The sequence below is a fragment of the Pan paniscus genome, chromosome 8, assembly GCF_029289425.2.
Source record: "Pan paniscus chromosome 8, NHGRI_mPanPan1-v2.0_pri, whole genome shotgun sequence".
NCBI classification, from domain to species: domain Eukaryota; kingdom Metazoa; phylum Chordata; class Mammalia; order Primates; family Hominidae; genus Pan; species Pan paniscus.
Window position 1 is genome coordinate 32,658,529 of NC_073257.2, and position 27,860 is coordinate 32,686,388.

Sequence of the window (27,860 nt, forward strand, 5' to 3'; positions counted from 1 at the left end):
TCACCTTCCCTCCTTGTGTCAGACCACTTTGCCTATGCTTCCTCCACTCCAGTCACACTGGTCCTCCTTCCAGTCCTCCAGTAGAAGGCTAATTCTTGCTGGCACCATGTTTTGGCTGGGGCTTCTGCAAACCACTGGGAAGCCTTTGGAAAGCTTGAAGCTGGCATGATTTGATTAAGAAGAAATGAATGAATGAATGAATGGATGAATTTACATCGAATTGAGGAGAAACCACTTCTTTTTTTTCACAAACAGGAACTTAGGCATTTTGCAGAGCACTCTGAAATGTTTTAAATGTCAGTGATTGATAAACGTATTATGAACTAGTGAGAGGTCTTTCTAAGTGTATTTACAATGAGTTTAAATACAGTCGAGTTAGGATTAGCATTCTCAGAACAGACCTGAATCCAAGCTTAGAAACTGGAATTTACATATAAATAGAAAATTAAATCAGTTTTCTAAACAGGTATTTTTGAAAATCCAATAACAGGTTAACAAATTTAAGGTTTATACAAATACAGAGAATATTTTTGACTTAATTTTAATTAAACTTCATGAAGTATTCGATTGATAAATGGGAATGGAACAAAGCATTCTCTCAGCATTCCAAATAGGACTGAAAGATGTTGATGGCTTAAAAAAAAAAAAGAAAAAGAAAAAGAAAAAGAAATGATCCCAGGCTACCTGTCTGTTACCCAGCCAAGTAATTCATAACAAAAGGCAGGTTAAAACACTTCACTCCAGAGCAGTGTGTTGGGAGTTGTGAGACATTATGTAAAGTTAAAGTGAGAACACGGTGATGTCTTTTCCTCTCTTTATCCACATGCCATTCCTTATAAGCAGTATACTTGAAAGTTTGTCTCAGAGCATTTTGCTTTTCCTCTGGGGAAATGCAAAAGAAAATTATCTGTGTAGAATGGGAACATGTTAATGTGCATTAATTTATTCTAGAAGAGATGCAGGATTATTACTTTTGAGTGGGACTGGAGTTCAAGGCAAATAGTGATTTCTGTGCATGAACACTGGAAGTGCTCAAGGCTGGTTATCACAGATGTTTGAAGTGGGAAGTGGTTGTGGGATATATATTTAATTGGGAAAGGAAGATATGTATTTCACTGATATCTCCCTTTCTCAATTTTCTCAAGTACTACCACTGTTTGTATTAATTGAAACATAAATGGAGCAAAGCCATTACCCACGTTTCAGTGTTTAGTGAAAAGACAAGTGAGGTTAATTCCATTTGGCTGGAGAGCCTAGAGAGATGACCCCTGACCCAGGCGAGGAGCAGTTGATGCCTTCATAGAATAACCACATGTTCGATCAGCCTTTTCCAGAGAGGTTCCCTCTGCTTTAACCAACTATCAAAATTATTATTATGTGACTTTGCCACCATTCTAAATACCTAAACAATGTCACTTTCTTTTTTCCTTTTCCTAGTTTGTTAAAAGTTTGTCTAGATTTTCATGGTCACGTGCATCCCACCGTCCCAGAACATAATTTTTTTACCGATTTAATACTCTTTCTTTAGTCCAGAGTGTCATGCATGCAAATCTGGATGTAAATGGATTGAAATCTAAATATTAAGGTACACTTGCCATCCTTTTTTTACTCTAGGTTGATTCTTTGAGTGTTGATGTTATTTGGTTTTTTTTTTTTGTTTTTTTTTTTTTTCTTTTTTTGAGGCGGAATCTTGTTCTGTCACCCAGGCTGGAGTGCAGTGGCGCGATCTCGGCTCACTGCAAGCTCAGCCTCCAGGGTTCACGCCATTCTCCTGCCTCAGCCTCCCCGGTAGCTGGGACTATAGGCGCCCGCCACCACCCCCGGCTAATTTTTTTTTGTATTTTTAGTAGAGACGGGGTTTCACCTTGTTGGCCAGGATGGTATCGATCGATCTCCCGACCTTGTGATCCTCCCGCCTCGACCTCCCAAAGTGCTGGGATTACAGGCGTGAGCTACCGCGCCCAGCCGATGTTATTTGTTTTTATTTTACATTTTTGTTAACAGAAAAGAGGAGGAAAAGTTCATAATCTAACTTACATTTTATATATAACTTACATTTCATACCCTATTCCCTTTCCCCTACCCATCTTGTTTAAAATTTAGACTCTTACCACCAAATAATTACACTTTTTCTTCTCCCAGCCTTTGTTAGTCATGAATAAATGTAATGCTTTTGTCCTTGGTTTGGCTGGAGGTTCATCATTTACATAATCACCCTTGTTGGGGTAATGTCACATGAGCTTACTATCCTTTTGTTAGAATTTTAGAAGCTCAATGATTTTGAAAGCCTTTGCAAGCCTAACTGATAACTAAGGAAATACAGAATTGGAAAATACCTGATATGTGTAGCTTCCAGGAAAGATTAAGATATTCTAATAATATTTCAAAATTGGGAACCTCTTTTGGGTTAACTGACAACTTCCTACTATTTTTTTGTGCTATAGTTCATACTTTTTTTTCCTTAACCATTTGTAGGTTAGAGAAATTATATCTTACCTTCACTCTCAAAATTAAGTAATCCTCTTAATATCACTATCTATAATTTGTGAGAAGTGACTGAAAATAGATAATATTTAAGATTAGGTCTCAAGTTTCAAAAATATATATTTACTTAATAGTGGATTCAAGGACTAGCATACTTCAACCTATACCACAGACATATTAAAAATGAAGTATTTAGTTATGATATTATCTCCAAAATTGTATGGTTTAGCAAAGATAAAACATATCAATATTCTCACTGTACAGGGATAAAATCAAATGTTGTAGTGCTTTCAGTATTGTTATTTTCTGGTCAAGATTTTTCCATCATTTGATAAGGTCTAAAATATTTATATTGGCAAAATTTCAAGTTAGGGTTAAGTTAATAATGCCACTTTTTTTTTTTTTTTTTTTTTTTTTTGAGATGGAGTCTCACTCGGTTGCTCAGGCTGGAGTGCAATGACGCCATCTCTGCTCACTGCAACCTCCGCCTCCCCCATTCAGGAGATTCTCTTGCCTTAGCCTCCCAAGTAGCTGGGATTACAGGTGTCTGCCACCACACCTGGCTAAATTTTGTACTTTTAGTAGAGATGGAATTTCACCATATTGCCCAGTGTGGCTGGCCTCAAACTCCTGACCTCAGGTGATCCACCAGGCTTGGCCTCCCCAAGTGCTGGGATTACGGGCATGAGCCACCGCACCTGGCCTAATACCACATTTAGGTGACTAACAATACAAATCCAGTTTTCTATGGTTTAGCCTGAGTAAGAAGAAAATATCTGGGAGATGCTTAACAAAATGTAAATGGTTTTTTACAAGCAAAAGTTTGTAAAGTATGTTTTGGAGCTTACCTTATAAAATGTGGTATGCTATCATGTCCTGCTGGTGAGTGTGTAAACTGATACAGGCTGAGTGCATTAGCATACAGATTCTACTCAGAAATTTTTTCTGAGCAAATGATTGCGGTTGTTCACAAAAATATAGCCTCTAGTATCAAATTAAAATGTTAACAATTCAGTAATAGTTTATGGTAGACACAAATGTCCATTAAATATAATATATAGCCAATAACATGGAAAGATATTTATTATGTGGTGCTGAAATCAAGTTATATGCATATGTGGACACATATGTATGTACACACATGCATACCTGTATATTTGAAGACATGTGCAGGCTTTCAGAGAAATATTCTGGAAGCATATTCATTAAGGTGATAACTCTGAGCCCTGCACCCAGGATAGAATAATATTTTAATTGTTTTCTTATTTCCTTTTTAATGATTTATTTTTTATATTTTTAGAAAAGTATTTTAATTTAATAATTTTATAGAGTCCTTCAATTTTTTTACTTATGTGAATTTTTTTTTTTTTTTTGAGTTGGAGTCTTGCTCTGTCACCCAGGTTGGAGTGCAGTGGTGTGATCTTGACTCACTGCAACCTCCATCCCCTGGGTTTAAGCAATTCTCCTGCCTCAGCCTCGCGAGTAGCTGTGATTGCAAGCATTCGCCACCATGCCCGGCTAATTTTTGTATCTTTAGTAGTGACGAGGTTTTGCCATGTTGGACAGGCTGTTCTCAAACTCCTGACCTCCTGATCCACCCGACTCAGTCTCCCAAAGTGCTGGGATTACAGGTGTGAGCCACCGCACCTGGCCAATGTTTTTAATTAGAATGAGGTCATGCTTACTTTACCACCAGGATTTTTTTTTTATTTATACAATGAAATTCATCACTTAATGACTTTTTGAACTGGACCACGTTAAGTCCATATTCTTCAGGTGTTGCTTATTTATAAAATAAAGAACATGATTTCTGTCTTAGTACTTTGTCCTGAGCATTAGTGACTATATATCAAACATAATTTTTAGCAAAATCCGGGCAAGAATTTGTTGTCCTATATGAAAGACATTGTTTTTCAATTATTTTATGAAGTTCAGGTATTTTTCTTAGTCTTACACTAAAGTAGGCCACACCCTTAGAAGGAATTTATTCTAAATATATATTTTAACAACTATTTAGAGAGTCTTCTAGTTTATCTAGAATTTGCTTTTGTGAGTTATGAAAACCCTTTATAAAAATGTAATTCAAAAATAAAGAAAAAGAGAAGCCGCTGGATTCTAAAAGTGTCAGAGCTCAACTAATCTACAGGTGTTGATAGATTACTTCTGAAATGTGAGTTTCTATCTCATTTTAGTGCTTAATTCTTAACTGGTTGTTTGTATATTTAAGGAATATATCACAAAAATGGAAATCTAATTTTAGTATAGTTTTTACTGTCTTGATTTCTTTTTTTAATGTAATTTTGTTGATTGTGGATTATTTACAATGTTAGTTAAATTATGTAATCAGTGTAAATATATGCAATCATGCAATTTAATTAGGGAAAGTCATTTAGGAAAGCAATGTCAGAATTCAGACATTCATAGCATTTTAGAAATTCTTGGGAACTTTATTTTAAAACTGCTACTTGGATGAACAGTAGTTCATATCTAGATTTAAATGTTTTATTCCCAAAAAAGTGAAAAAAATCTTACTAAATTCAGTGGAGTGAAATAGTATTGAAAGTATGATTCAGGCCGGGCATGATGGCTCATGCCTGTAATCCCAGCACTTTGGGAGACCGAGGCGGCTGGATCACCTGAGGTCAGGAGTTCGAGACCAGCCTGACCAACATGGAGAAACCCCATCTCCACTAAAAATACAAAATTAGTGGGGTGTGGTAGCACGTGCCTGTAATCCCAGCTACTTGGGAGGTTCAGGTAGGAGAACTGCTTGAACCTGGGAGGGAGAGGTTGCGGTGAGCCGAGATCATGCCATTGCACTCTAGCCTGGGCAACAAGACCGAAACTCTGTCTCAAAAAAAAAAAAAACAACAACTGTGATTCAGTTTGTGAATACCCAATATTTCTTTGTTAAATTTATAGTGATGTTGAAATTTCTATTTCTCATCATTTTCCCTTTTTTTTTTTTTTTTGGCTTAATGTTCTACCATTTTGAGGAAAGAAGCTAAATGAAAAGTGATTTTTTAAATTCAAAATCATATGTTTACCTAGAGAAACATGTTTTTCAAATCAAAATATTTCACCCCTAATACTACCTTGAATTAATCAGAATGGGAACTGGGTAAGTTGATGATAATGGGGTTATGATTTATCTGATTTAAATCATATACAATTTATAAAACATAATCAGATAGAAGTACATCTATTGGCTGTCGTCTCTGGTCCTTGGGTAAGTCAGCCTGGGCTCAATGTTGCACCATTATGGATTCCAACCCCACAAACTGAATATAATGTTATGACAATGTGGAATGAGATTGAGTCTATCAGAGTCTATCAGACATCTGGCAGCCTAGATTTAACAGAAGGCCCTCGGTGATTTGGGTCCGAGACATTTGCAGATCATCTCTCACACTGGGTACCATTAAAAGAATTGATTACATCTGGCCTCTTCTGCCTCAGCCATTTCATATTTTCCATAGTGAGGTATTGGCCATGATTGGTCCTTGTTTACAGAATTTTCCATCTCCCCTGGTTGGCGGACTCAAACTTTTCATGCAGTGGGACTTATCTGTTAGTTCAGAGCCCTCATTATAAAATTAGCCCAATAAAGGAAACAAGAGCAGTTTGAGATGACTAAAGATGAATAGCAGTGTGAAAGTGTTTTACCAAGTGGTTTTAGTTGATTGTTGTGCTCTGGAACCACTAAACTATCATAGCACATGAATTTTCACAAATGAAATAGAAAACTTGAAAATCAATGTAGAATATTTAATATATGACCCCAGATAGCCTAAAGTACAAAAACTAGACACTTAGCTAAACTGGAGGGTAGTAGACTTTTCTAGGTGGGAAGAACCATATGGCTATAAAGCTGCACCCTATCATTTCACCAATGGTGGGAAGTTACATACCTAAACATTTTATGTGGTTTCTGGGTTTATGATGCAATGTTCTTTGTGAAAAATCACAAGAATCTTATTAAAAAATAGATTTTCAGATTTCATTAAATGCTCTTTTCCTATTCATAGGTTATCTGTGGATTATGGCTCCTGTGGAAAGAAGCCTATTCCTTAAATAAATCACACAGATTTTATATGAAAATTCAGTGGATGCTCTGAGTTCTTTGATCATTTTCCTTTTATTATAAGATAAGAGGTTATCATTATCACAGTATAACAAGTGCTAAAATTGTCTTGAATTTCATTTTTCTTTTAAATTCCTACTAGACAGTTAGTAGAAAACCCTCAATTAATGCAAAGATTAATTGTTTTAAAGTACTTCCCAAATATTTCAAGATGTAATAGAAAACAACAACCAATATTACTGTAGTATTACTTTCTGCTCCGTTTTTACCTTAACAGCATTTCATTTCCTTCTATTAACAGAGTCACCGTGATGGGATATCCTATTTCTTATTTGCTTTTCCTTGCTGAATTGTTTACAGATTTTTGCTGTTTTAAATAGCCCACTTTGCTTAGATTATTTTTTCTCCTTTGATTGTTTTCTTGTGTTATATCACTAGGCTTTGTCACAGATTGCTAAACTGATCCTCTGAACGATTAATCAGAGGCAGATTAGACAGGAATTAAGACCTAGCCTCACGACTCGGCTCTGGCTGCCTCCCCGAACCATCACTGGACTTCTCACATACGTCAATTCCCTCATCCGTAAAATGGGATAATAATTCACGCCAAGCCCAAGCCCATTACTAACCCTAAATGAGGGTTATTGTTATTATTATTAACCTTTCATTAGAAGCAATGTGTAAAACAACTTTGTTTTATAATCATTAATACAGTTTTATTCTATTTATTTTTAATACTTTAGTAAAGATGTAGCAATACCTTAAAGTTGTCTTAATTTTATTAATTATGGCTCATTAGGCTTGGCATACTTTATATTTTCCATAGGATAATATATCATAATTACACATAAAGTTATAATGTCTCTTTACTCTTTTATTTAATAGTAAAATTATAAACCATTACATTTTAAAAGTGTAAATTAGTTAAGTGTGTATTTTTGTTTTATTTATTTATTCATTTATTTTTGAAATGGAATCTCACTCTGTATCCATGGCTGGAGTGCAGTGGTGCAATCTCGGTTCACTGCAACCTCTGCCTCCCGGGTTCAAGCAATTCTCCTGCTTCAGCCTCCTGAGTAGCTGGGATTACAGGCACACGCCACCTCACCTGGCTGAGTTTTGTATTTTTAGTAGAGACTGGCTTTCACCATGTTGGTTAGGCTGGTCTCAAACTCCTGACCTCAGGTGATCCACACACCTTGGCCTCCGAAAGTGCTGGGATTACAGGCGTCAGCAACAGTACCTGGCCAAGTGTGTATTTTGGATTGAGTGCCTGTTTAATTGGATTTTCCCGTTCTGTTTCGTTTTATATATGTATATTTTAAATTGCCAAATGTTTTTCACCAAAACATTACCCTACAATGGCCCAAATTCCTGCAATGACTTCAAAGGCAGAGAAGGGTAAGGACAGAGAGTAGGGAATGTGCAGGGCACTTGCATCTTGGCCATAGGCCTGCATGGTTCTAATTCTCTGCTGCCTCAGAGATTCAACCCTTATGCCTCGAACTTCCAGAGTCATTCTCTGCTCATCTTCTAGTTTTAACTTAAAATTGTTCTTTTTTTCATCTAGTTTCATAGCCTTTCAATCCCACATAGCCATGCCCACATTCTCCAAAAAGACATGTGTTATACTTCTTACTGATTTCATTAACCACAAAGAACAGAGATGATGAACTGCAATCATAAGTGTAGCTAAACATTACCCAACTGTCCAGTGAGCTATTTTGGGGTTAAGATCATCTTGGATAAAGAGAAGCTTTCATAGGTTCCCATTGTATTCTCCTTTTTTTTTTTTTTTTTTTTTTTTACCATTTTCTCTGACTACTTGGAAACATGATTAAAATTTTTTTTTTTTTTTTTTTTTTTTTTTTTTTTTTTTTTTTTTGAGACAGCTTCTTGCTGTCACCCAGGCTGGAAGGCTAGAATGCATTAGTATCATCATGGCTCACTGCAGCCTTGTCTTCCTAGGCTCAAGCGATCCTCCAACCTCAGCCTCCCACATAGCTGGGACTGCAGGCACACACCACCATACCCAAATGTTTCTCACCAAAATTTACTAAATTTTGCAGTTATAGTAGAGATGGGGTTTTGCTGTGTTACCCAGGCAGGTCTCCATCTCCTGGTCTCAAGCAATCTGCTTGCCTCAGCCTCCCAAAGTGCTGGGATTAAAGGCATGAGCCACTGCACTCAGTTTAAAATCTTAATAAGTTAGACAAGAGGTTTCATACATAAACTTTTAAGACACTGTCTCAGATGAGCAGTTAACCTGGTTAATCATTCATTTATTGAATTTTTTTTTTTTTTTTTGTGGCAGAGTCTCGCTCTGTTACCCAGGCTGGGGTCCAGAGGTGCAATCTCGGCTCACTGCAACCTCCACTTCCCGTGTTCGAGTAATTCTCCTGCCTCAGCCTCCCAAGTAGCTGGGATTACAGGTGTGCACCACCACGCCGGGCTAATTTTTTGTATTTTTAGTAGAGACGGGGTTTCACCACATTGGCCAGCCTGGTCTCGAATTCCTGACCTCAGGAGATCCACCCACCTCGGCTCCCAAAGTGCTGGGATTACAGGCGTGAGCCACAGCGCCAGGCCTCATTGAATTTTTATTAAAAAACTTTAGATACATATTATATGCCAATGTCCATGCTTGTATTGATGGGACAAAAAATATAAATAAGCTAGAGTCTCTATTTTGTGACATCTCTGTATCAGTGGTCCCCAAGACTACCCCAGCTTTGGTGATTTTGCTGGTGAGATTCACAAGACTCATCATATAGTCATGCTCATGGTTATGATTTATTACAGCAAAAGGAGACAAAGCAAAATTGGTACAGGGGAAAAGCACATGGGACAATGTCCAGGGAAACCAGGGCCAAAATTCCAAGAGTCCTTTCCACACACGGTATGCATTTTATGTTTTCAGCAATGAATTGTTATAACACGTTCACAGTGTGAAATATTGTCTATCCCAGAAGTTCATTAAAAACTCAGTCCCCAAGGTCCTACTGTGGGCTAGTCATGTAAACTACCTTTTGTCTAGCATGTACCAAAATTCCAGACTCCCAGAAGGAAGGAAGGTGTTCAGCATAAATCCCATTGTTTGCCCAGTTTAGGCACTGTGAGCCACTTTTATCAGTTAGGGAATGATGGGAACCCTCCCTAAATCTAAATTTCCAGATGCCAGATATGGGCCAGACTTGCAAATAGCACTTTCTAAGGATAGCAGTCTCATGCCTTCTGTGTTAACTCTCCTCTGCACAGTCTCACATTCCAGTGGTGGTAGACATAAGAATGTTGAAGGAGTCAGGCAAAGGAGTTACTGGATTATAGAAGAAAACTCAATTAACTCTACATGGGGGAGTCAAGAGAAGTTCATTTAAACAGACAATATTGAGCTGAATCTTGAAGGAGTTATCAGATTTCCCAAAGTCTTGGGGTAGGGTAAAGGCTTTCATCCATGCAATAGTAACTATATTCATTGTAGGTAAAGAAACTATTAAATTCTGTGTGATGGGAACATAGGCATGATGGGGACAAGGAAGAGATAGGAAAGTAGCTGGAACAAGAGGATGGAGTGTCTTATAGTTGAGTGGATATAAGGAGTCATTCGAGGCTTGTCAGAAAAGTGAAGTGAAAAATTTGAAAGGTATCTCTGGTAGCAAGTGGAGAAAAGGTTGTAAAAGGAAGAATTTGACAACATAAGACTAGATAGGGCTGGGCACCGTGGCTCACTTCTATAATCCCAGCACTTTGGGAGGCCAAGGTGGGAGGATTGCTTGGGGCCGGGAGTTTAAGACCAGCCTGGGCAACAAAATGAGACCTCCATCTCTACAAGAAATAAAATTAAAAATTAGCCAGGCATGGAGGCCCATGCCTGTAATCACAGCATTTTTGGAAGGCTGAGGCTGAAGGATCACTTGAGGCCAGGGGTTTGAGGCCAGCCTGTGCTACAAAGTGAGACCCCATCTCTACAAAAAATAAAATTAAAAATTAGCTGGGCATGGTGGTGTGCACCTGTAATTCTAGCTACTCAGGAGGCTGAGGTGGGAGGATCACTTGAGCCCAGGGATTTGAGGCTGTAGTGAGCTATGATCGTGCCATTGCACTTAAAGCCCAGGTGACAGAGCAAGACCCTGTCTCTAAAACAAACAAATAAACAAACAGGCTAGGAAGCCAGGAGACAAAAGATGATGGAAATGTGACCTGAGGCACCTGTATTAGTCCATTTTCACCATGCTAATAAAGACATACGTGAAACTGGGTAATTTATACACGAAAAGGGGGTTTAATGGACTTACAGTTCCATGTGGCTGGGGAGGCCTCACAATCATGGGGGAAGGCGAGGAGGAGCAAGTCACATCTTACATGGAGGGCAACAGGCAAAGAGAGAGAGGTTGTGCAGGGAAACTTCCCCTTATAGAACCATCAGATCTCATGGGACTTATTCACTATCACTAGAACAGCATGGGAAAGACCTGCCTCCATGATTCAATTATCTCCCACTGTTTCCCTCCCACAACACGTGGGAATTCAGGATGAGATTCGGGTGGGGACACAGCCAAACCATATCAGCACCTATGGTGGGAATAGAATATGAGGCAAAGTTCAACCTAGGAGACACAAAAGTCTTCCTCAGAGCTTTAATAAAATCGAGTGTCTAGGTCCCATTCAACTCCTTAGTATCTCTGAACCAAACATTCTGTAAGCTTTATCTTCTGTAGCTACCTTAGTCTGTAATGCTGCCAGTTAAAACCTCAAAGCTGGAGTAGTCTAGTTTATCGACATACCTAAAGATATAACTATTTTCTATAGAATTTTATCTTTGGTTCTGCAATGAATTGAGATGCAAAGACATATGGCATTCTATCTTAGCCAAATATTTTCATCTAGTCTCAAATGTATCTATCCAGCCAATCTGCTTTCAGTGAACAATCTGAATGTTTCAGAGGATTTACAGTAGTGATTTGGTTCACTTGAAATGTGCAGGTCAAAGTGTTTGTCATAAGGTGCAGTAGAGATGGATCCTAATTACATAAGATGCATGTCAATTTATGCAGTTACTTTTTGGTGGTTTCACCTGTCTTATGTGTGTGCTTTGTATGTAAAACTCAAAAAATGTTCAAATGTTTTCAGCAAATAACTATTAATTAAATGCAAGATATTTTAATAAAATCATTAGAATAATACATAAACATATCCTTCCAAGCAAAGCTTTCTTCTCTTTTGCTTTTATATTATATTATAGTATGTGATGACAAAAAAGAGACCTGCAAGGTTTGCAAAGAATAATATGAGAATATATATGAGGATACACATGAATTTCCTGTTCTACTCTCAGATTAACTGAACGTTGTGGGGTTTCTTACTCATGTTTATTGGAAAAACAATGAAGAACTTTCTACAATAGTTTATCTGCTATTATGATAAACAATCTCAAGAATGTGTTAAGATCAATGTATATATTGTATTTACGGAAATGTGTTTTCAAAGCTTCATCTTCTTATATTCCAATGGGAATCAAGAGATGCATTTAGTGTTTCCATGAGCTATGTGATTAATGACTATAGCCAAATATGTTGGGGAAAATGATCCTTGAAGGTTTTTCCATCAGTGGTTTAATTAACATACAGTAGACCGAAAGCAAACAATCTGTTCAGCCAGACTCTTCAAAGATCCCTGCTGTTGTTTTTGTTTTTACTGCAGCTGGAAAGGGAAAAATTATATCACACATATTCCTTCATCTTGCTTCTGAGTAATTTGTTTTGGTGCTGATTTAAAGAGTAATTTAAAACATTTGTATGAGTTTGAAAGTCTGTGAAATGCCTAGGAGTAATTTACAATATAGATAACGAAGCTGTGATTTTTCTGATTATCCTGTCTTTATTCTGTAAAACATATATTTTGACTTGTTTTATCTTCTCTAAAAATCATTTAGAAGTGGGATCAAAATCTAACTCAGTTTCATACTTTTCAGTCTTGATGAGCCATGTACTACTGAATTATGAACATATAATAGGATTTCCTCTATGCACGACCAGGTAGCCTTGTTTATTCATGACATAACCAGAGAGAAAGAATTAGGTTTAAAATGCCAACCAAAAGAAGCAACCAAAAGGATATTCATGGATGCCAGGCCCTAAAGCTCACAAATGTTCTCATTAGAAAACACCTCAGGTTTTTCCTGAGATCCTGTTTACTCTTTGCAAACACAATTAGAGCAAGCAAGAGATCTGTTTTCCAAGTTTGAGGTAGCAAATTCTAGGAGGCACAGAGATGGAGGTTTGTCAACATTTGACTGTAACAGCTGTCAATGGTAACAGCAAGCGAGAGATACAAAATCATAAAACGCTGCTAAACAGTGGGGGAAAAAAAAAAATCAAACCTCAGCTGTCTAGAGACCAAACCATGTAAGTGCTAGAGTAAGGATATATGCTTGTCTCATACCTGTCTGCTAAATTTACTGTTTCCTAATAATCTTACTAAAGGATGAGCTTGAATGTTCAGTACAAAAACAAGAGTTTGACACATTCATCAGACTTCTCAAACTTCAACTTAAGTGGGAAATAGAGACTTCATCGTTTCTAAGTTTTGGAGCTCCTTTTCATTTGTTCTCTAGAGAAGGAAGGCAGGAAGAAAAATAGGAAAGCGAATTTGAGAAAGTTTAGAAGTAGAATCCCATGCAGAAGGCTCCTCCAGTATTAGGCATTCCGTTTACTTTCTGTTCTGTGCCAGGATCCCAGAAACTAATTTAAAAGGGGAGGGAAGGTGCTAATGGGTATTCCAGAAAGTTCTGTTTTGTCCTATGTTATAAATATCTAAAAAATGGTAAAAATTAATATCGAGGAGGAATAAGTAACACTTATTTAAAAGAAACCAAGAGCTGCTTTGAAATTCTGTTTTGAAGATTTTAATGAAGACAAATCCTTTGAAGTTGTAGGTGTTTTTTTTTTTTCTGATTTACATTTTGAAAGACTGATAGGCCTCTGGTTGACACCATTGCCTTAGTGTGTATGTTTTTTAAATACCATTTTTTTAAATCTGGAATCATTTAATCTATTCTCTGAATGATGTTTGCTACCATTTCTTATCTAGGTTGACATTCTAACAAGGATCCTGCATGGGTTTTCAGTGGTTCCTACATGACTCTTTGTGTTTGCATAGCTATGTCAGGGGTGTAACTTGCTAAGAGCTACTATAGCAAGTGCAAGGAAAATGCAGGTATCTGACATTGACCTAAGTGTTGCGCTAGGAGGTCTTATCTGGTTGTCATAAAGTTTTATTGCTGGGTTATAAGGTGCCTCATATATGTTTGGTAATGAAGCAGGATATATAAATAAAGCAAGTAAAATTGCTTTATGTAGCTTTGCCTAAAACCGTAGGTCTCAGAGCCTGACACATTCTCAGGAAAAGCTGTCTGCTTTTGCAGGCAGGATATTTTCATTCTCATTTAAAATATAGAATAACAAAAGCACGGAGACTTTTTAGAATTATGCCGTATCATACAACCAGCAAACCTACTAGACAGAATTCCAGCCCAAGAGTCCTGGATTCTTCCTTGCACAGTAGTTTTTTCATTACTTAATTTTGCCTGGTCCGATGATGCTTGCTCCAGAAAGACTGTCAACAATTCATTCGTCCATTCATTCATTCAGTCAATAAACACATTTTGAGTACTATCCAATGGCCAGTAGGGACAACAGTGTTATAAAAAGAGATATTTTCTACAGTGATGATGACAATACTGCTTAGATGTGCTTATTAAACACTTACTGTATGGAGGGCAGGAGGGTGTCCACACTCAGCCCTTTATGTACGTGAGTTTTTTTTTTTTTTTTTAGCCTCTAACAATTCAATAAAAAGAACACAATGCTACATTTCTCTTGCTCTTGGGTTTCTCCCTGTGGAGTTTTGGCTACTTTGGTCTCTGTGGTCCTTTTGAGCTCTAACATTCTATGAGCTCAAGGAAAGGTCTAGATGGCAGACATCATGGTAGTGTTTCCCTCTGGTATGAGACAGGCATATATCCTTACTCTATGCATCATAATATCAGACAATAAGAGATCTTTTACTGTATGCATCATGACATCAGACAATCAGAGATCTTTGGTTTACTGTGAAACCAAATAATATCCTCTCTGTCTAGAAGAATTACTAGCACCTTTCTGAGTTGAAAAGGAGGTAGTTTAGGTAATTATGCCTGTGATTGGTAGTGGTAACCTTAAGTTAGTTATTAGAGTTCTAAGTAGCTGAATCATTGTATTATAAGCTGCATTAAATACATTTTGGTTTCTTAGAATGTTCTTGTACCAAGGGGAACATAATGGCTGTAATTAAATCACTGCTCCTTATGCCTTTTTGAACCCATATCTTGCCAGTTCTAAAACCCGTCCATTCATATCTTTTAGTAATAGTTGGGTAGAAGAAGGCTGTTCTTGTTCAGAAACTGAATTTCCAATACTTGTGGCATGCTTTCCCCTGCTGACCTACTGAAATGAGAGACGAGAAGCAATGATTAAATCTCATTTTTTCCTCCTGGAGTAGCAGGATGAGCTGGGTCAGCAAGGCCAGTCCCTGCAGATGACTTTAAAATGCCTTTGTGATTTGATCTCCTTGCCTTCCCATCCATTTCTATAAGTGCCCATCACTGTCATCCTTTAGACCCTGACGAGATTTCAAGGTGAGAACGGCACAGATGAACAAAAGTACAGTGATGACTCCTGAGGGTCTTACTTATTAAATGGGTCAGGCAATGAATGAAGACTGGTTTGTAAGCTACAAGGTAGTTTCGCCCATTTACACGAAGACAATTTCATGTATTATTTAACCCGTTCCTATACACTGGTGTCTCTTTGCTCTCCAGCATGAAATAAATATGAAATAAATATAAGCTTACAAATTAATGAGGTCTGACTTTTATTTTCAAAATAATCTGACAATTACTTGGTTTCATCCTTTTGTTTGGATTCTAGCTTGCTTTCTCGGAACAGCTAGAGAATGTGTATGAAGTGTGCGTGTGGAGGGGGCAAGGGAAGGGAATAAAAATGCATTGCTTCAGGGCTGCACATCTGTTTTTAAAAACTCTGCAAGATCTGCCCGTTAACCACTGTCACAACTCCTGGTGTTTCCTGCAATTGCATTCCAATCAGAGATGTTCGTACCAGCTCAAGATATTGCAAGTAAACAGATTTAACTGTTATAAGTTAGTTTCCTATTCTCGTGCCTCACAGAATTCTTTTTTCTTCTCGAGCCGATAGCACTTGCATGTATGGTACACATAATGAGTAGTAACCCATTTTCTTTCTTTTTCAAACAGATTGGCAGTATGGAGTTACTCAGGCCTTCCCTCACACAGAGGAGGAGGTGGAAGTTGATTCACACGCGTACAGCCACAGGTGGAAAAGAAACTTGGACTTTCTCAAGGCTGTAGACACGAACCGAGCAAGCGTCGGCCAAGACTCTCCTGAGCCCAGAAGCTTCACAGACCTGCTGCTGGATGATGGGCAGGACAATAACACTCAGATCGAGGTAGATAAATAGTCTGGGTAATTGAAATGGATTAATGAATATATTTCATGTAGGTGCCCAACTTTTATATAGACATAAGTTGTCTCTTCATCTCAATCTAGAACTTTTGGACTTCTTTTAAAGAACAATTTAATTCATTAATAAATATAATAACTAAGCCACTTTACCATCCATTAATTCATTTACAGACAAACACAGGCTTGGTGTGGTGATAACAGTGAGCAGTGAGGCATCAATACTGTGCTTGCTCTCAAGGAATTCATTGTGTAAGAGCTTTTTTTTTTTTTTTTGAGATGGAGTATCACTCTTGTCACACAGGCTGGAGTGCAGTGGCACAATCTCAGCTCACTGCAACCTCTGCTTCCTGGGTTCAAGCAATTATTCTGCCTCAGCCTCCTGAGTAGCTGGGACTACAGGCGCATGCCACCACTTTTGGCTATTTTTTGTATTTTTAGTAGAGATGGCATTTCACCATGTTGGCCAGGCTGGTCTGGACTCCTGACCTTAAGTGATCCACCCACAAAGGCCTCCCAAAGTGCTGGGATTACAGGCATGAGCCACCTCACCTGGCCCTGTGTAACAGCATCTAAGTGCCATAAGCAAATCATCCCAGGGCCATGTGATATGTACAATAAAAGTATGCAGGCTGTAGTGTGGCATCAAGGAGAGTGTGATGAAACTGCTTGGGATTGAGAGTTGGGGTGTTGTCAAAGAGGCTTAGTCTAGAACTCGGCATTTAGGTGGGGGCTTGACAGATTGAGAGGAGTTCACCTAACTGATGACCTGTTTATGGGAAGAGGGAGGGGCATGCTAGGCAGAGTAAATTTCCTCTGCAGTGGCTGAGGTGTAGAATGACATCTCCAGGACTGTCTCATAGGGTGACCACTGGTTCCAGTGGCTTGGGGCCGAGAAGTTTTCTGGAACGTAGGATGGCTTCCAGTGTTAAATATGGAACAGTTCTGGACAAACTGGGTTGATTGGTCTCTCTGACTGTGAGTTATTCTTTATTATGGTTGGAGCTATGAAGCGGAGGGAGGAGAATGGTCAGAGAACAGTTTGCTAAGTACAGACATTTGCAGAGGGTGCATTTTAGGCAGATTTCAGGGTTGCTCGAAGGTCTCAAAGGTGGTGTTATTTCTTAAGTTTCTGTAGTCCTTAGCGCTGCAAATCACAAAATACGATCTTGCTTGTAAACTAGGTACAACAGAAACAAGCAAGTAAACTTGGGCAAAAAAGCGAAGACCGCCCAAATGAGAACAAACAGAGGTGATTTATCCAGTTTGCTCGGGCACGGCTTCGGCTGCCATCACTTGTTTTCAGCAGAGATATAAAGGCAGGTCAGGGAGTGGGAAGGTTTTTGGTGAAAAATAGAAGGTTCAGATGCACTCTGATCAGAGGTTGTTGGCATGGCAAACCTGGAGGTGGGATAATTAGAAACAGCATGTTTGTTTGTTTGTTTGTTTTGAGACTGAGTTTTGCTCTATCATCCAGGCTGGAGTGCAGTGGCATGATCTCGGCTCACTGCAACCTCTGTCTCCTGGATTTAAGCCATTCTCCTGCCTCAGCCTCCTGAGTAGCTGGGATTACAGGTGTGCACCACCACGCCGGCTAATTTTTGTATTTTTAGTGGAGACGGGGTTTCACCATGTTGGCCAGGCTGGTCTTGAACTCCTGACCTCAAGTGATCAACCTGCCTCGGCCTCCTAAAGTGCTTGTATTAAAGTCATGAGCCACTGCACCCAGCAAGAAACAGCATCTTTTATTATTAGTTTGAGGAACATCTTTGGCTTTTGATGGTTGGTCCTGAGAGTGGTATGAAGACAAAGAAATAGAGAAGCTCTCAGTTACTAAGGAAGTCCTGACCTTTCCGGGCTGACTACTGCCAAGGCTGTGGTGTGGCTTCCTGAACTGGCTGCTGGAGAGGTTGCATCAGAGTTCTGTCGTCACGTACGGTCTGCTCATTGCGTGCTGGTACATTCTTTCTCAACCTGAAGTTTCAGTTCCTACTTTCTCTGAGCTGACAGGCTTATGATTTTTAAGAACCAGGCAGCATTCTTTTTACTGCACCACAATCCCTGAAATACTCATTATTTAAGAAAAAAAAACTCAGTTTCCTGAAGCAGATATTACCTAGTCCTGCAAATAGTATCAAGGCATCATTTTGTTCCCTCACAGTGAGAGAAATCTTCAAAAGATCTGAAGTATAGGCTGTGGGAATTCAGTATATTTGAAAAATACAGCAATTTCTCAAACCCCACTCCATGGCATTAGCTATTATGTGGCCATGGTGTTGGCAGGCTGCCCCAGCCAGGTCCCTTACCAGGCAACGGTTGATGTGTCAGGAGCAGAAGTCTTATGATATCTATAAGAGGCTATTCTGACTCCTGCAGAGTGGCCTGCTATTTTGGCAATGATGATGTTATAGCAACTTGGGGTAGGCAACATAATTCTTCCCTGAGCCACTCTTTAGCTGGGGTGCAGCATCAAGAAAGGAGAACTGAATAGAAGCAGAGACGTTTACTCTCTGCCCAGAAGTAGGACTCGATGGATATTGAAAGGGAACAACACATCCCTATTCGGCTAAAAGCCCAGACTTTGCCACGACGAAATGCAAAAAATCTGCATTCGTACCCCCTAAGTATGTAAAGACTTTTAAATTTCTTCGAAAAAGGAAAGAGGAGAACACAGATTCCAAGAACCCTGTAATCTCTCCTGTGGGGTGCTGAATTTTCTTAATCATTTATAAAATAAGAAATCTCTTTGATTGGGGGTATATTAACACTCCTGAAAATACAATCCCGGTGGTTACTGTAGCTGTAGTTTTGTGATTCAGCCAATTTTTCTACTTTCTACCTTAACAGAGGGAGACCACAAAGTGTCAGTTTTGAATCAGTAAAAAGAGGGCAGAAGGATGGCCCAGGGGACTGTTTGGTGGGTACTCACCCAGGGCTAAGAGCTGCCAGGTACTGTGTGGATGCTCTTTTGTTTGGTCCACAGCAGCCTTGAAAGATTTGTGTCCCTGTGTTTTCTGGGCAATTTCAATGATTTTTTTACACGAGGGCAATTTCAGATTTAGGTTTTAGTATTTTCCTAAGGTCTCCCATTAATGAGCATTCAAACCCTGCTGGTATTCAAATGCAAGCTTTGCCAGGCTTACAAGGTTGATCCTTTAGGCTTGACGTTGCTCTTTCTAGCAAAAGGAAAGACAAATGACACTTGAATTATGTAGTGATTTTGAACAGCAGCAGCCCCTGAGTATCCATATGAGGGTAATTGTGGGGTTTCAGTCTGGCTCATAAAAGACTTGTCTTGAAGCCAGGGTTGCATACTAAGAACACTGCTTTTATTTCAAGATTCATTTATTTTGTTGGGGTTCTGGGGATTGATGGAGATTATTGGGATCTAAAGTCCTCAAGTAGCTCCTTGGCACTGCCACTAGTTGCGGAAACAAAAATCTACCTCTGAAAGTTTGGAAAGTGTACTAGGCCATTTTTGCCTTCCTATAAAGAAATACCGAGACTGGGTAATTCATAAAGAGAAGAGGTTGATTTAGCTCACGGTTCTGTAGGCCCTACAGGAAGCATGGCTCCAGCATCTGCTTGGCTTCTGGTGTGGCCTCAGGAAGGTTTCAACCATGGCAGGAGATGAAGTGGGAGCAGGCGTGTCACATGATGAGAGCAGGAACAAGAGAGTGAGGGGCATGGTGCTGCACATTTTCAAACAACCAGATCTCTCCTCAACTCACTCATCACCAAGGGAATGGCACTAAGCCATTCATGAGGGATCTGCCCCTGTGATTCAGACACCTCCCACCAGGCCCCACCTCCAACACTGGGATTACATTTCCAAATGAGATTCAGAAGGGACAAATATACAAACCATATCAGAAAGTTTTACGTATCCTGGCTCTTGAAATGGTATTTGTGGGCCAGGCGCAGTGGCTCACACCTGTAATCCCAGCACTTTGGTAGGCTGAAGTGGGCAGATCACCTGAAGTCAGTAGTTTGAGATCAGCGTGGCCAACAAGGTGAAACGTCATCTCTACTAAAAATACAAAAATTAGCCAGGCGTGCTGGCGAGTGTCTGTAATCCCAGCTACTCAGGAGGGTGAGGATGAGAATTGCATGAGCCCGGGAGTGTAGGTTGCAGCCAGCTGAGATTCCGCCACTGTACTCCAACCTGGGCAACAGAGCGAGACTCAGTCTAAGAAAAAAAAAGGTAAAAAAGGCATTTGTGAACACGATTGCATCTCTTTTGGGGAAAATAGTTTTGCCCCATTGTTAAACAGAAATAAGAAAGAAACCAAATGGTTATAAAGTGAATACTCTGTGCCTGGCATTGTTACAAGGTCTTGCTTATCTTTTTGGTTTATATTGCTAAATACAAACAATGAGCTAGAAAGACTCTGTGTGCTTTTTTCCTTTAGATGCTTTCAAACTCAGTTTCAGGGATCAGAATTATTTTGTCTCGTAGCCCTGGCTGCAGTAGTGGCTGTTAAAATTATGTGTATCACAGTGAGACAAAAACCACCCAGAATGGTATTCCTCAGATGTTCTCCTCATTTTTTTTCATTGTCTCGACTTTATGTTCTACTTTCACTTAAATAAAACAACAACAACAACAACAAAAATCCCAAACCAACACAAGACAATAGCATGTTTACTGTTTTGACACAAAGGCTGTTATTCTCTTCACTTGGTACTTGGTGACAGTATTTTTTCTGGCTCTTCACAAGAACAGATAATGGAAGGATTGTAAAACTTGGTAGCCCAGTTAAAGAATTCTTCCAGTTAAGGTTTTGTTGTTGTTATTGTTTTCTTTGTCTAATATTCTTCCCACGAGCATATAAAATCTCTAGAAGCCAACTGTATATCCTGTTGAATAAGCAGGGGCCCAACAGATGGCAAATGCCGCTATTGATCTGAATGTTGATTTCTGTGAGACCTTTCTTCTTGTATTTCCTCTGTTCATTCATACGGACGTATAACCACTTAGCCAGGTGAGAAGTAAAGTACCTTCTGCTGAAGTGTAGGTATTAAAAATGAGGTCTCGGGAAACAGTCACTGCATGCGCTACTTTGTGTAATTATTTTGGGAATGTAAAGGCTTACAGGGCTTTCAGGCAGGATTGGATTCCATTCATGATTTGGCCTTGTTGGAGCAGCCTTCACTGAATTCCACAACCTCAGGGATACATGTGTAAATGAGCAGGGCAAGCATCTTCCCCTGGAAGCTGGCACCTTCCCATTATCTGGCATGAAGCTCTCGTAGCAATGATAGCACCTCATAGGATGGAGAGTGCTTCAGCAGTGTTGGCTGAAATTACTGATGCTTAATAAAGCTCAGTTTCACCAGCCTATTGCTGTAGAATAGTGTTGGTCACTTATAGTGTTCTTCACTTTATAGAAATCAGTCTCAAAGTCCTTTGTGACATGCTAGACCAAATATGTGGTTTTGAACACTTATTCACATGCAATATTTGGAAGTGTCCTATTTCCACTCTTGGGACAGTGAAAGTGTTTATTAAAAGGACTGTACTGTGTGATTTTTTGCCTTGACTCAAAAGCCACTGGATAACTGAAGAAGGGAGGTTTTAAAAATGGGGATTATGGATCATATTAGTATAGTTTCATGATCAAAAGTGACTCAGAGATTGGGAGCTAGGCCAATGCCTCTGAAACTTTAACAAGCTTACAAATCACCTGGGAATCTGGTTAAAATGCATATTCTGATTTCTTAGTTCTAGGCTTGAGCCGGTCTGATATTCTGTTTCTAATAAGGTCTCAGGTGATATAGTTGTGGGTAGGCCATAGGCCACACTTTGGGTTGCAAGGATTTAGCTATTAGTTTTGAGAGCAGAAATCTTAGCTTAAATTTAGGTGCCTGCCAACAGTATGTTTCATGGAATTCTCATTCTGGTACCTAATTAAAAATTTCAGTTGTATCCAGCAACTGTTGCATTATTCATGTGCATGAAAGTTCGTATCTGAGGAAAGTACAGTCAAGAATGATCAACAAATATGTGTGATAGATTTAGCTAAAAAGTAGAGAGAAACAGTCTTTCTCTTAAATGCATTCCTAAAAACTCTCTTTGATCTTCGGCTATCACACATACACTGCCAGTTGTGTTGGCATCTTATTTTTACAAATTGTGCGATATGTTTCTTTAAAAATTTTACCAGTTGCTAATTGCTGTACGCAAGGTCATTGTGTGGGCTCTAATAGCTGATTGCAGCCTTTAACTAGAAAATCTGTTTAAGAGGAAATAAGTCACCAGAAAATATTTAATCTAAAAAAAGAATGTAGGCCGGGCGTGGTGGCTTACGCCTGTAATCCCAGCAGTTTGGGAGGCCGAGGCAGGTGGACCACTTGAGGTCAGGAGTTCAAGACCAGCCAGGCCAACATAGTGAAACCCTGCCTCTACTAAAAATACAAAATTAGCCAGGCATGGTGGTGCGTGTTGTAGTCCCAGATACTCGAGAGGCTGAGGCAGGAGAATTGCTTGAACCTGGGAGGTGGAGGTTGCAGTGAGCTGAGATCGTGTCATGACACTCCAGCCTGGGTGATGAAAGTGAAACTCTGTCTCAAAAAAATAAAAATAAAAAATGTGATTGTGTTGATGATGATTTTATGAAGAAAAAGCAAATTTTGTAATGTTGATGTGGACAGAATCTCCATGTTATGTTTGCAGTATAGAGATGATGTGGTTTGGCCATGTCCCCACCCAAATCTCTTCTTGAGTTGTATAGCTTCCATAATTCCCATGTGTTGTGGGAGAGACCCAGTGGGAAATCACTGAATCATAGGGGCAGGCTCTTCCCATACTGTTCTCATGATGGTAAACAAGTCTTTTGAGATCGGATGGTTTCATAAAACAGAGTTTCCCTGCCTGTCGCCATGCAAGACATGACTTTGCTCCTCCTTCACCTTCTGCCGTGATTGTCAGGCCTCTCCAGCCGTGTGGAACTGTGAGTCCATTGAATCTCTTTTTCTTTATAAATTACCCAGCCTCGGGTTTGTCTTTATTCGCAGCTTGAAAACGGACTAATACAAAAGAGTACATTGGATTATCCATAGATGTGGAAAATCTTACTCCTCTTCTATATTTTAAGCCTAAGGAAGCTCACTCAATTTCAGAGGTCTGACAGTTACAATAATGAATATAACTATAAAGGAGTAGTAAGACATCATCCCATTTCACAGAAATAGAGTGATAAAATTTTGCAGAATGCTGCTTTGCTGGTTCTGTCTTTACATTACTACTGTGCTCAGTGAATTCTTAGAATAAAACACGTACAAGGAGAATGTGATAGTGTAGATTTTTGACATTTTTCAAAAGAAAGTATCCTTTGATATTGAACAGTCCTTTTACTATATTTATTACGAATGTGAAAATCTGATGGAGTTTTTGTGTGTGAAATATTTCCTTTTGGGGGGATCTTAAACTGGTAGATGTTTAACATGTGGCTGCAAAATCAGAAAATTGTGCAAAGGGAAGGCAAAGATTAATCCTGAAGAAGTGCACATCTTGGACCTCCAAGTGTATTGAAATCTTCCAAATGCTTGTAGGTGTCAGGTTGGCTTCCACAGAAGATGAGAATGAAAGCATGTGAAAGCACGTAATTGAAAAGGAGAAATACTGCATTGGTTCATGAACAGGCAGAAGGAGACCTTTGTTCTGTGGAGAGGCAGGATTAATGCAGTGATGAGGTGTCATCTGAACCAAGTCACAAAGAAAGTGTCAGAAGATAGCCAGGTGTCAAGGTCATACTAGATAGCGTGTTTTACACAGATAACCAGGAGCAAGATTTTAAACTTCATTGTGTACGACACTAAGGTGTTTAGAATTTATCAGGAAGGTACTTGGAAACTGCTATACAATATTAAATACAGAAAGGCAAGTTTGCAATGATGCTCCTACCTGATTGCTATGGGAACTGAATCAGAAATCCCAAATCTAGGAGTGAAAAGATGAGTTAAATTTAGATTAGAATTGTTGTGGTGTGACATGAGATAGTGGTTAGGGGAAAGGCTGTGGATGAGCATATGAATTTCAGAAATATTTAGATTTCTACTCATTGATTTAAATTAATCAATATTGCTGAAATTTTGCCCGAACTTCTGTTCCTTGCTTGATTCTGAAGGTTAATTGCAGGTCTCTGTCATTGCCTTTCCTGGCAGAGTGGCCTGATGCTACCTTGACAGCCCCTATCTAATGTGGGTTGAGAATCGGCCTTGTTTCTTCCACTCTGTGTTGCCAAAGGTTGTGTTAACTGACAGCAAAATCTATTTCAGTCTTTTCTGTTTGGGTAATTTGCAAAAACACATGGATTTTAAACTTCTGATTTTCTCCCATTCATTTTCTTTTAGCATATTGATGAGGGCTTTACTTTGCAAAGAAGAAAGTGTACCGAAAATAGTAAATCAGACAGAAGTGATATCTGCAATTATTGCTCACCCTCAAAAAAGATAATGAGGATTAAAATAGAGTATCATATATCTTGCTCAATTATAGATTATTCTTAGCTTGACATGTCAGCTCTTTATTGAAACAAAAATGGAAAAAATCCATAGCTGTCCTTCAAAGAGTTCCATGAAGAATAACTGAATTTTCTCTTTGATGCTTCACTGTTAGCTAATTGAGTTTACTTATAGTTATGGCATGAAAATAGACTTTAGAATGATACATGCAGGTTGTAAAATTATTAAGTGCATTAGTCATATAATTTATTTTCAGAACAAGAATTATATTTCAGGGTGAATAATATTCTTGCATTCTTCATGTTCAAAGAGAAATCTCATATTTAATCTCCCCATTCCCCAAGGGATCCTAAGATTAATTATATGATCATCACATCCAGTTCTTTCTACTTTAATTCCATAGCCATTCATGAGGACTTTAATATATCCTTACTCTGCATTAAATAGTGACAGTGATAGGTGAATTCGAATATAGAGAATGCCAAGTAACAGTCAATCAGCTGACTTGCTGTTTTATCATTTTGCAAACATATTTCTCTTCTTTGCCTATACTAATTTCCAAGAGGACATATCAAACATACTCAGATGAAAATTATTATTTTCAATATGAAAATTATAGTTCAGCCCCAATGTCATAGGTCTAAATATTTGTCTAGTTGATTTTTTAAAATCATGTTAAAATTAATTGTTTTGGTAGTTCAGAATATGTCCATTCTTTATATGTTGAACGAAGGGCTCAGGATGAAGGAATAAGTGGCCATTGAGTATGGGCTGGAACTCAGGAGCAGGGAGGTCAAAAGATGCTGGAGGCCTCCGTTCTCCTGGTGGCTCATGGAGAGGTGTGCTGGGGCCAGAGTGCAGCTGGATGCACCCACAGAGGGACGGTACTCCTGGGAGGGAATTCTTTGCTCTCCCAACCTTGGGGGGGGATTGTACAGGGAAATTCACATTTGAGGATCCCACACCATATGGTCCAGGCTTAACTGCCAGCAGTTTAGCAAAGTGTGAAAAACGTCATCCACCAGCGCCTAGATTGGAGTTACCAGGTCTCAAGGAATATTGAATTCAGCTCAGCTCATGTCCCTGTGGGGGCCATAACTCATCTTCTCAGCTATCTGTTTTCCTGGCAATAAGGAGAGAGCTTCTGGGATCATTCACTGGGCAATCCCATTCCATATCAATGGATTAGGCCTTAAAGACTAGGTTTTCTTCCTGTGATTTTCAGAATCACAAATGGAATAATGAATTGATTGTAGCTCAAAGGCTAAATAAATCTGAGTTGGCACAGACATGCTGATAGCGTTATTTTTATTACTGCATATGGGGGAACATCAGAGCTACTACTTATTTCCATGAAGATCTGTAGTATGATGAATCTACTCTGTCCGTGAACTTATGTACAAAGACTAATGCCACTTGGGTACACGAATCACAGTGAGTCTTTGCCATTTATTTTATCATACAAATTAATGTGTACTCAACAATTTAGCACCAATTCACTGAAAACATGAAGGATGATAGTGTCTGATAAACAGTGACGTTCTGTAATTGTATGGTGGCAACCAGAATTTTCTATGAACCTTCCCCAAAAATGTCTCTTGTGTCTTTGTCAAATATTGTGACTTAGATGGAAACACTATTAGGTAGACACATCGATAGGCCATTACAAATAGAGAAGGCATTTAATTTTTTCTCTGATTATCTAAACATATGTATGAAAAGTTGTGTTTCTATTTTTAAGCAATGATTAATATTTACACTCTGCTAAATATTCAGGGAGTTATACTTCACCTTGTATTTCTGAAGCAGATCTAAGATAGATAAGGGGATAAGAGTCTCTCTCTCTCTCTCTTTTTTTTTTTTTTTTTTTTTTTTTTAGATGGAGTCTTGCTGTGCTTCCCAGGCTGGAGTGCAGTGGCGCGATCTCAGCTAACTGCAACCTCCACCTTCCAGGTTCAAGTGATTCTCCTGACTCAGCCTCCTGAGGAGCTGGGATTACAGTGCCACCACCACGCCCAGCTTTTTTTTTTTCTTTTTGTGTTTTCAGTAGAGATGGGGTTTTGCCATGTTGTCCAGGCTGGTCTCACACTCCTGACCTCAGGTGATCCATCCACCTTGGCCTCCCAAAGTGCTGGGATTATAAGCGTCAACCACCGCATCTGGCTTGATAAGGGTCTCCTTATAAAAATATTTGCATGTCTTATCCATGCATTGCTTTTGTGTTTGTGATAGAAATATTTGCTAACATGTCACTCTATGAACTATTAAAGAAGGCATCAAATACTCAAATGTTCAAGAAAAGATGGTAATGTTTAGAATGAAAAGAGACTGCCTTAGTTTTCTTTTTGTGTTTCCCTGAAAGAAAACACTTCTGTTCATGCCCGAGCAATGCATAGATGTCTGAATCTGTCTAGAAACAAAAGTACTGAACTTGGCAGCCCTTGGGAACGGTTGTTTTGAGTTATTTTCTATATGTTATTTCAAGCTTTAGCTATGAAATTGAAGTAATAGTTTGGAATCCATTGCACTGAATTGAATGAATGTTGATAAACTATTACGGCTGGAACTATTTGGCTTTTATAAGTAATTTCTAACTCTTTTGTAAACTTTATATATTTATGCAGTCTCTAGCTTAAAGAACAAAGCTATATAAATCACTAATATTCACCTTTTAGATAATATCTAGAGATTTGTCCCTATCAATCTGTTTATCTATCTACCTACATACCTACCTATCTACCTACCTGCCTACGTAGTGTCTATCTCTTTTATTTTGAATTCACAGTGCGGTTCCCATTTGTGCCCAAAACAATTTGAAAGAAAAACTTACAAAGAAAACTTTAATTAATATTGTTTAAATTTTTAAAATTCACATGTTATATCACCTCTTATTAAGGAACTCTTTTAGGTACTTCCAAAACTGAAGATGTTTTATTTCATGACAGGATTTTTTACCTAAAAATAATGCTCCCTGATCTTTTGTGGTTTAATGAAAATTTTTATAATTTTCAAAGATGAATGCATTGATTTTGATTCTCAGATTTTTTCCTAAGAACATTTAGGTTATAATATTCTTCCTTTTTCTAAGATTACAGTGCTTTGCACAGTGTTTATTATTTGAATGGAAATCTTTACTAGTTCTGTCACTTAAAACTAGTACAGAGTAAAAGCTAATTTAAAATTCTATGCTCTGAAAATGTTTACAAGGTATCTCACCAAACCTTCCCAAAGAACTGAAAACAATTCATTTGTCCATTGTAAACAGGATTATAGAATTATCTGTTACCTTA

General features: G+C 38.7%; 1 protein-coding gene across 1 annotated transcript in view; it reads left to right on the top strand.

Annotated features, from left to right (window-relative positions):
• Nucleotides 1-27,860, top strand: part of PLXDC2 (plexin domain containing 2) — a 470,362-nt gene that overhangs the window by 169,741 nt on the left and 272,761 nt on the right. The window contains exon 2 of the mRNA XM_003806690.6: nt 15,879-16,090. Within this exon, the coding sequence (XP_003806738.2) occupies nt 15,879-16,090 (212 nt within the window). The remainder of the gene's footprint in view (nt 1-15,878; nt 16,091-27,860) is intronic.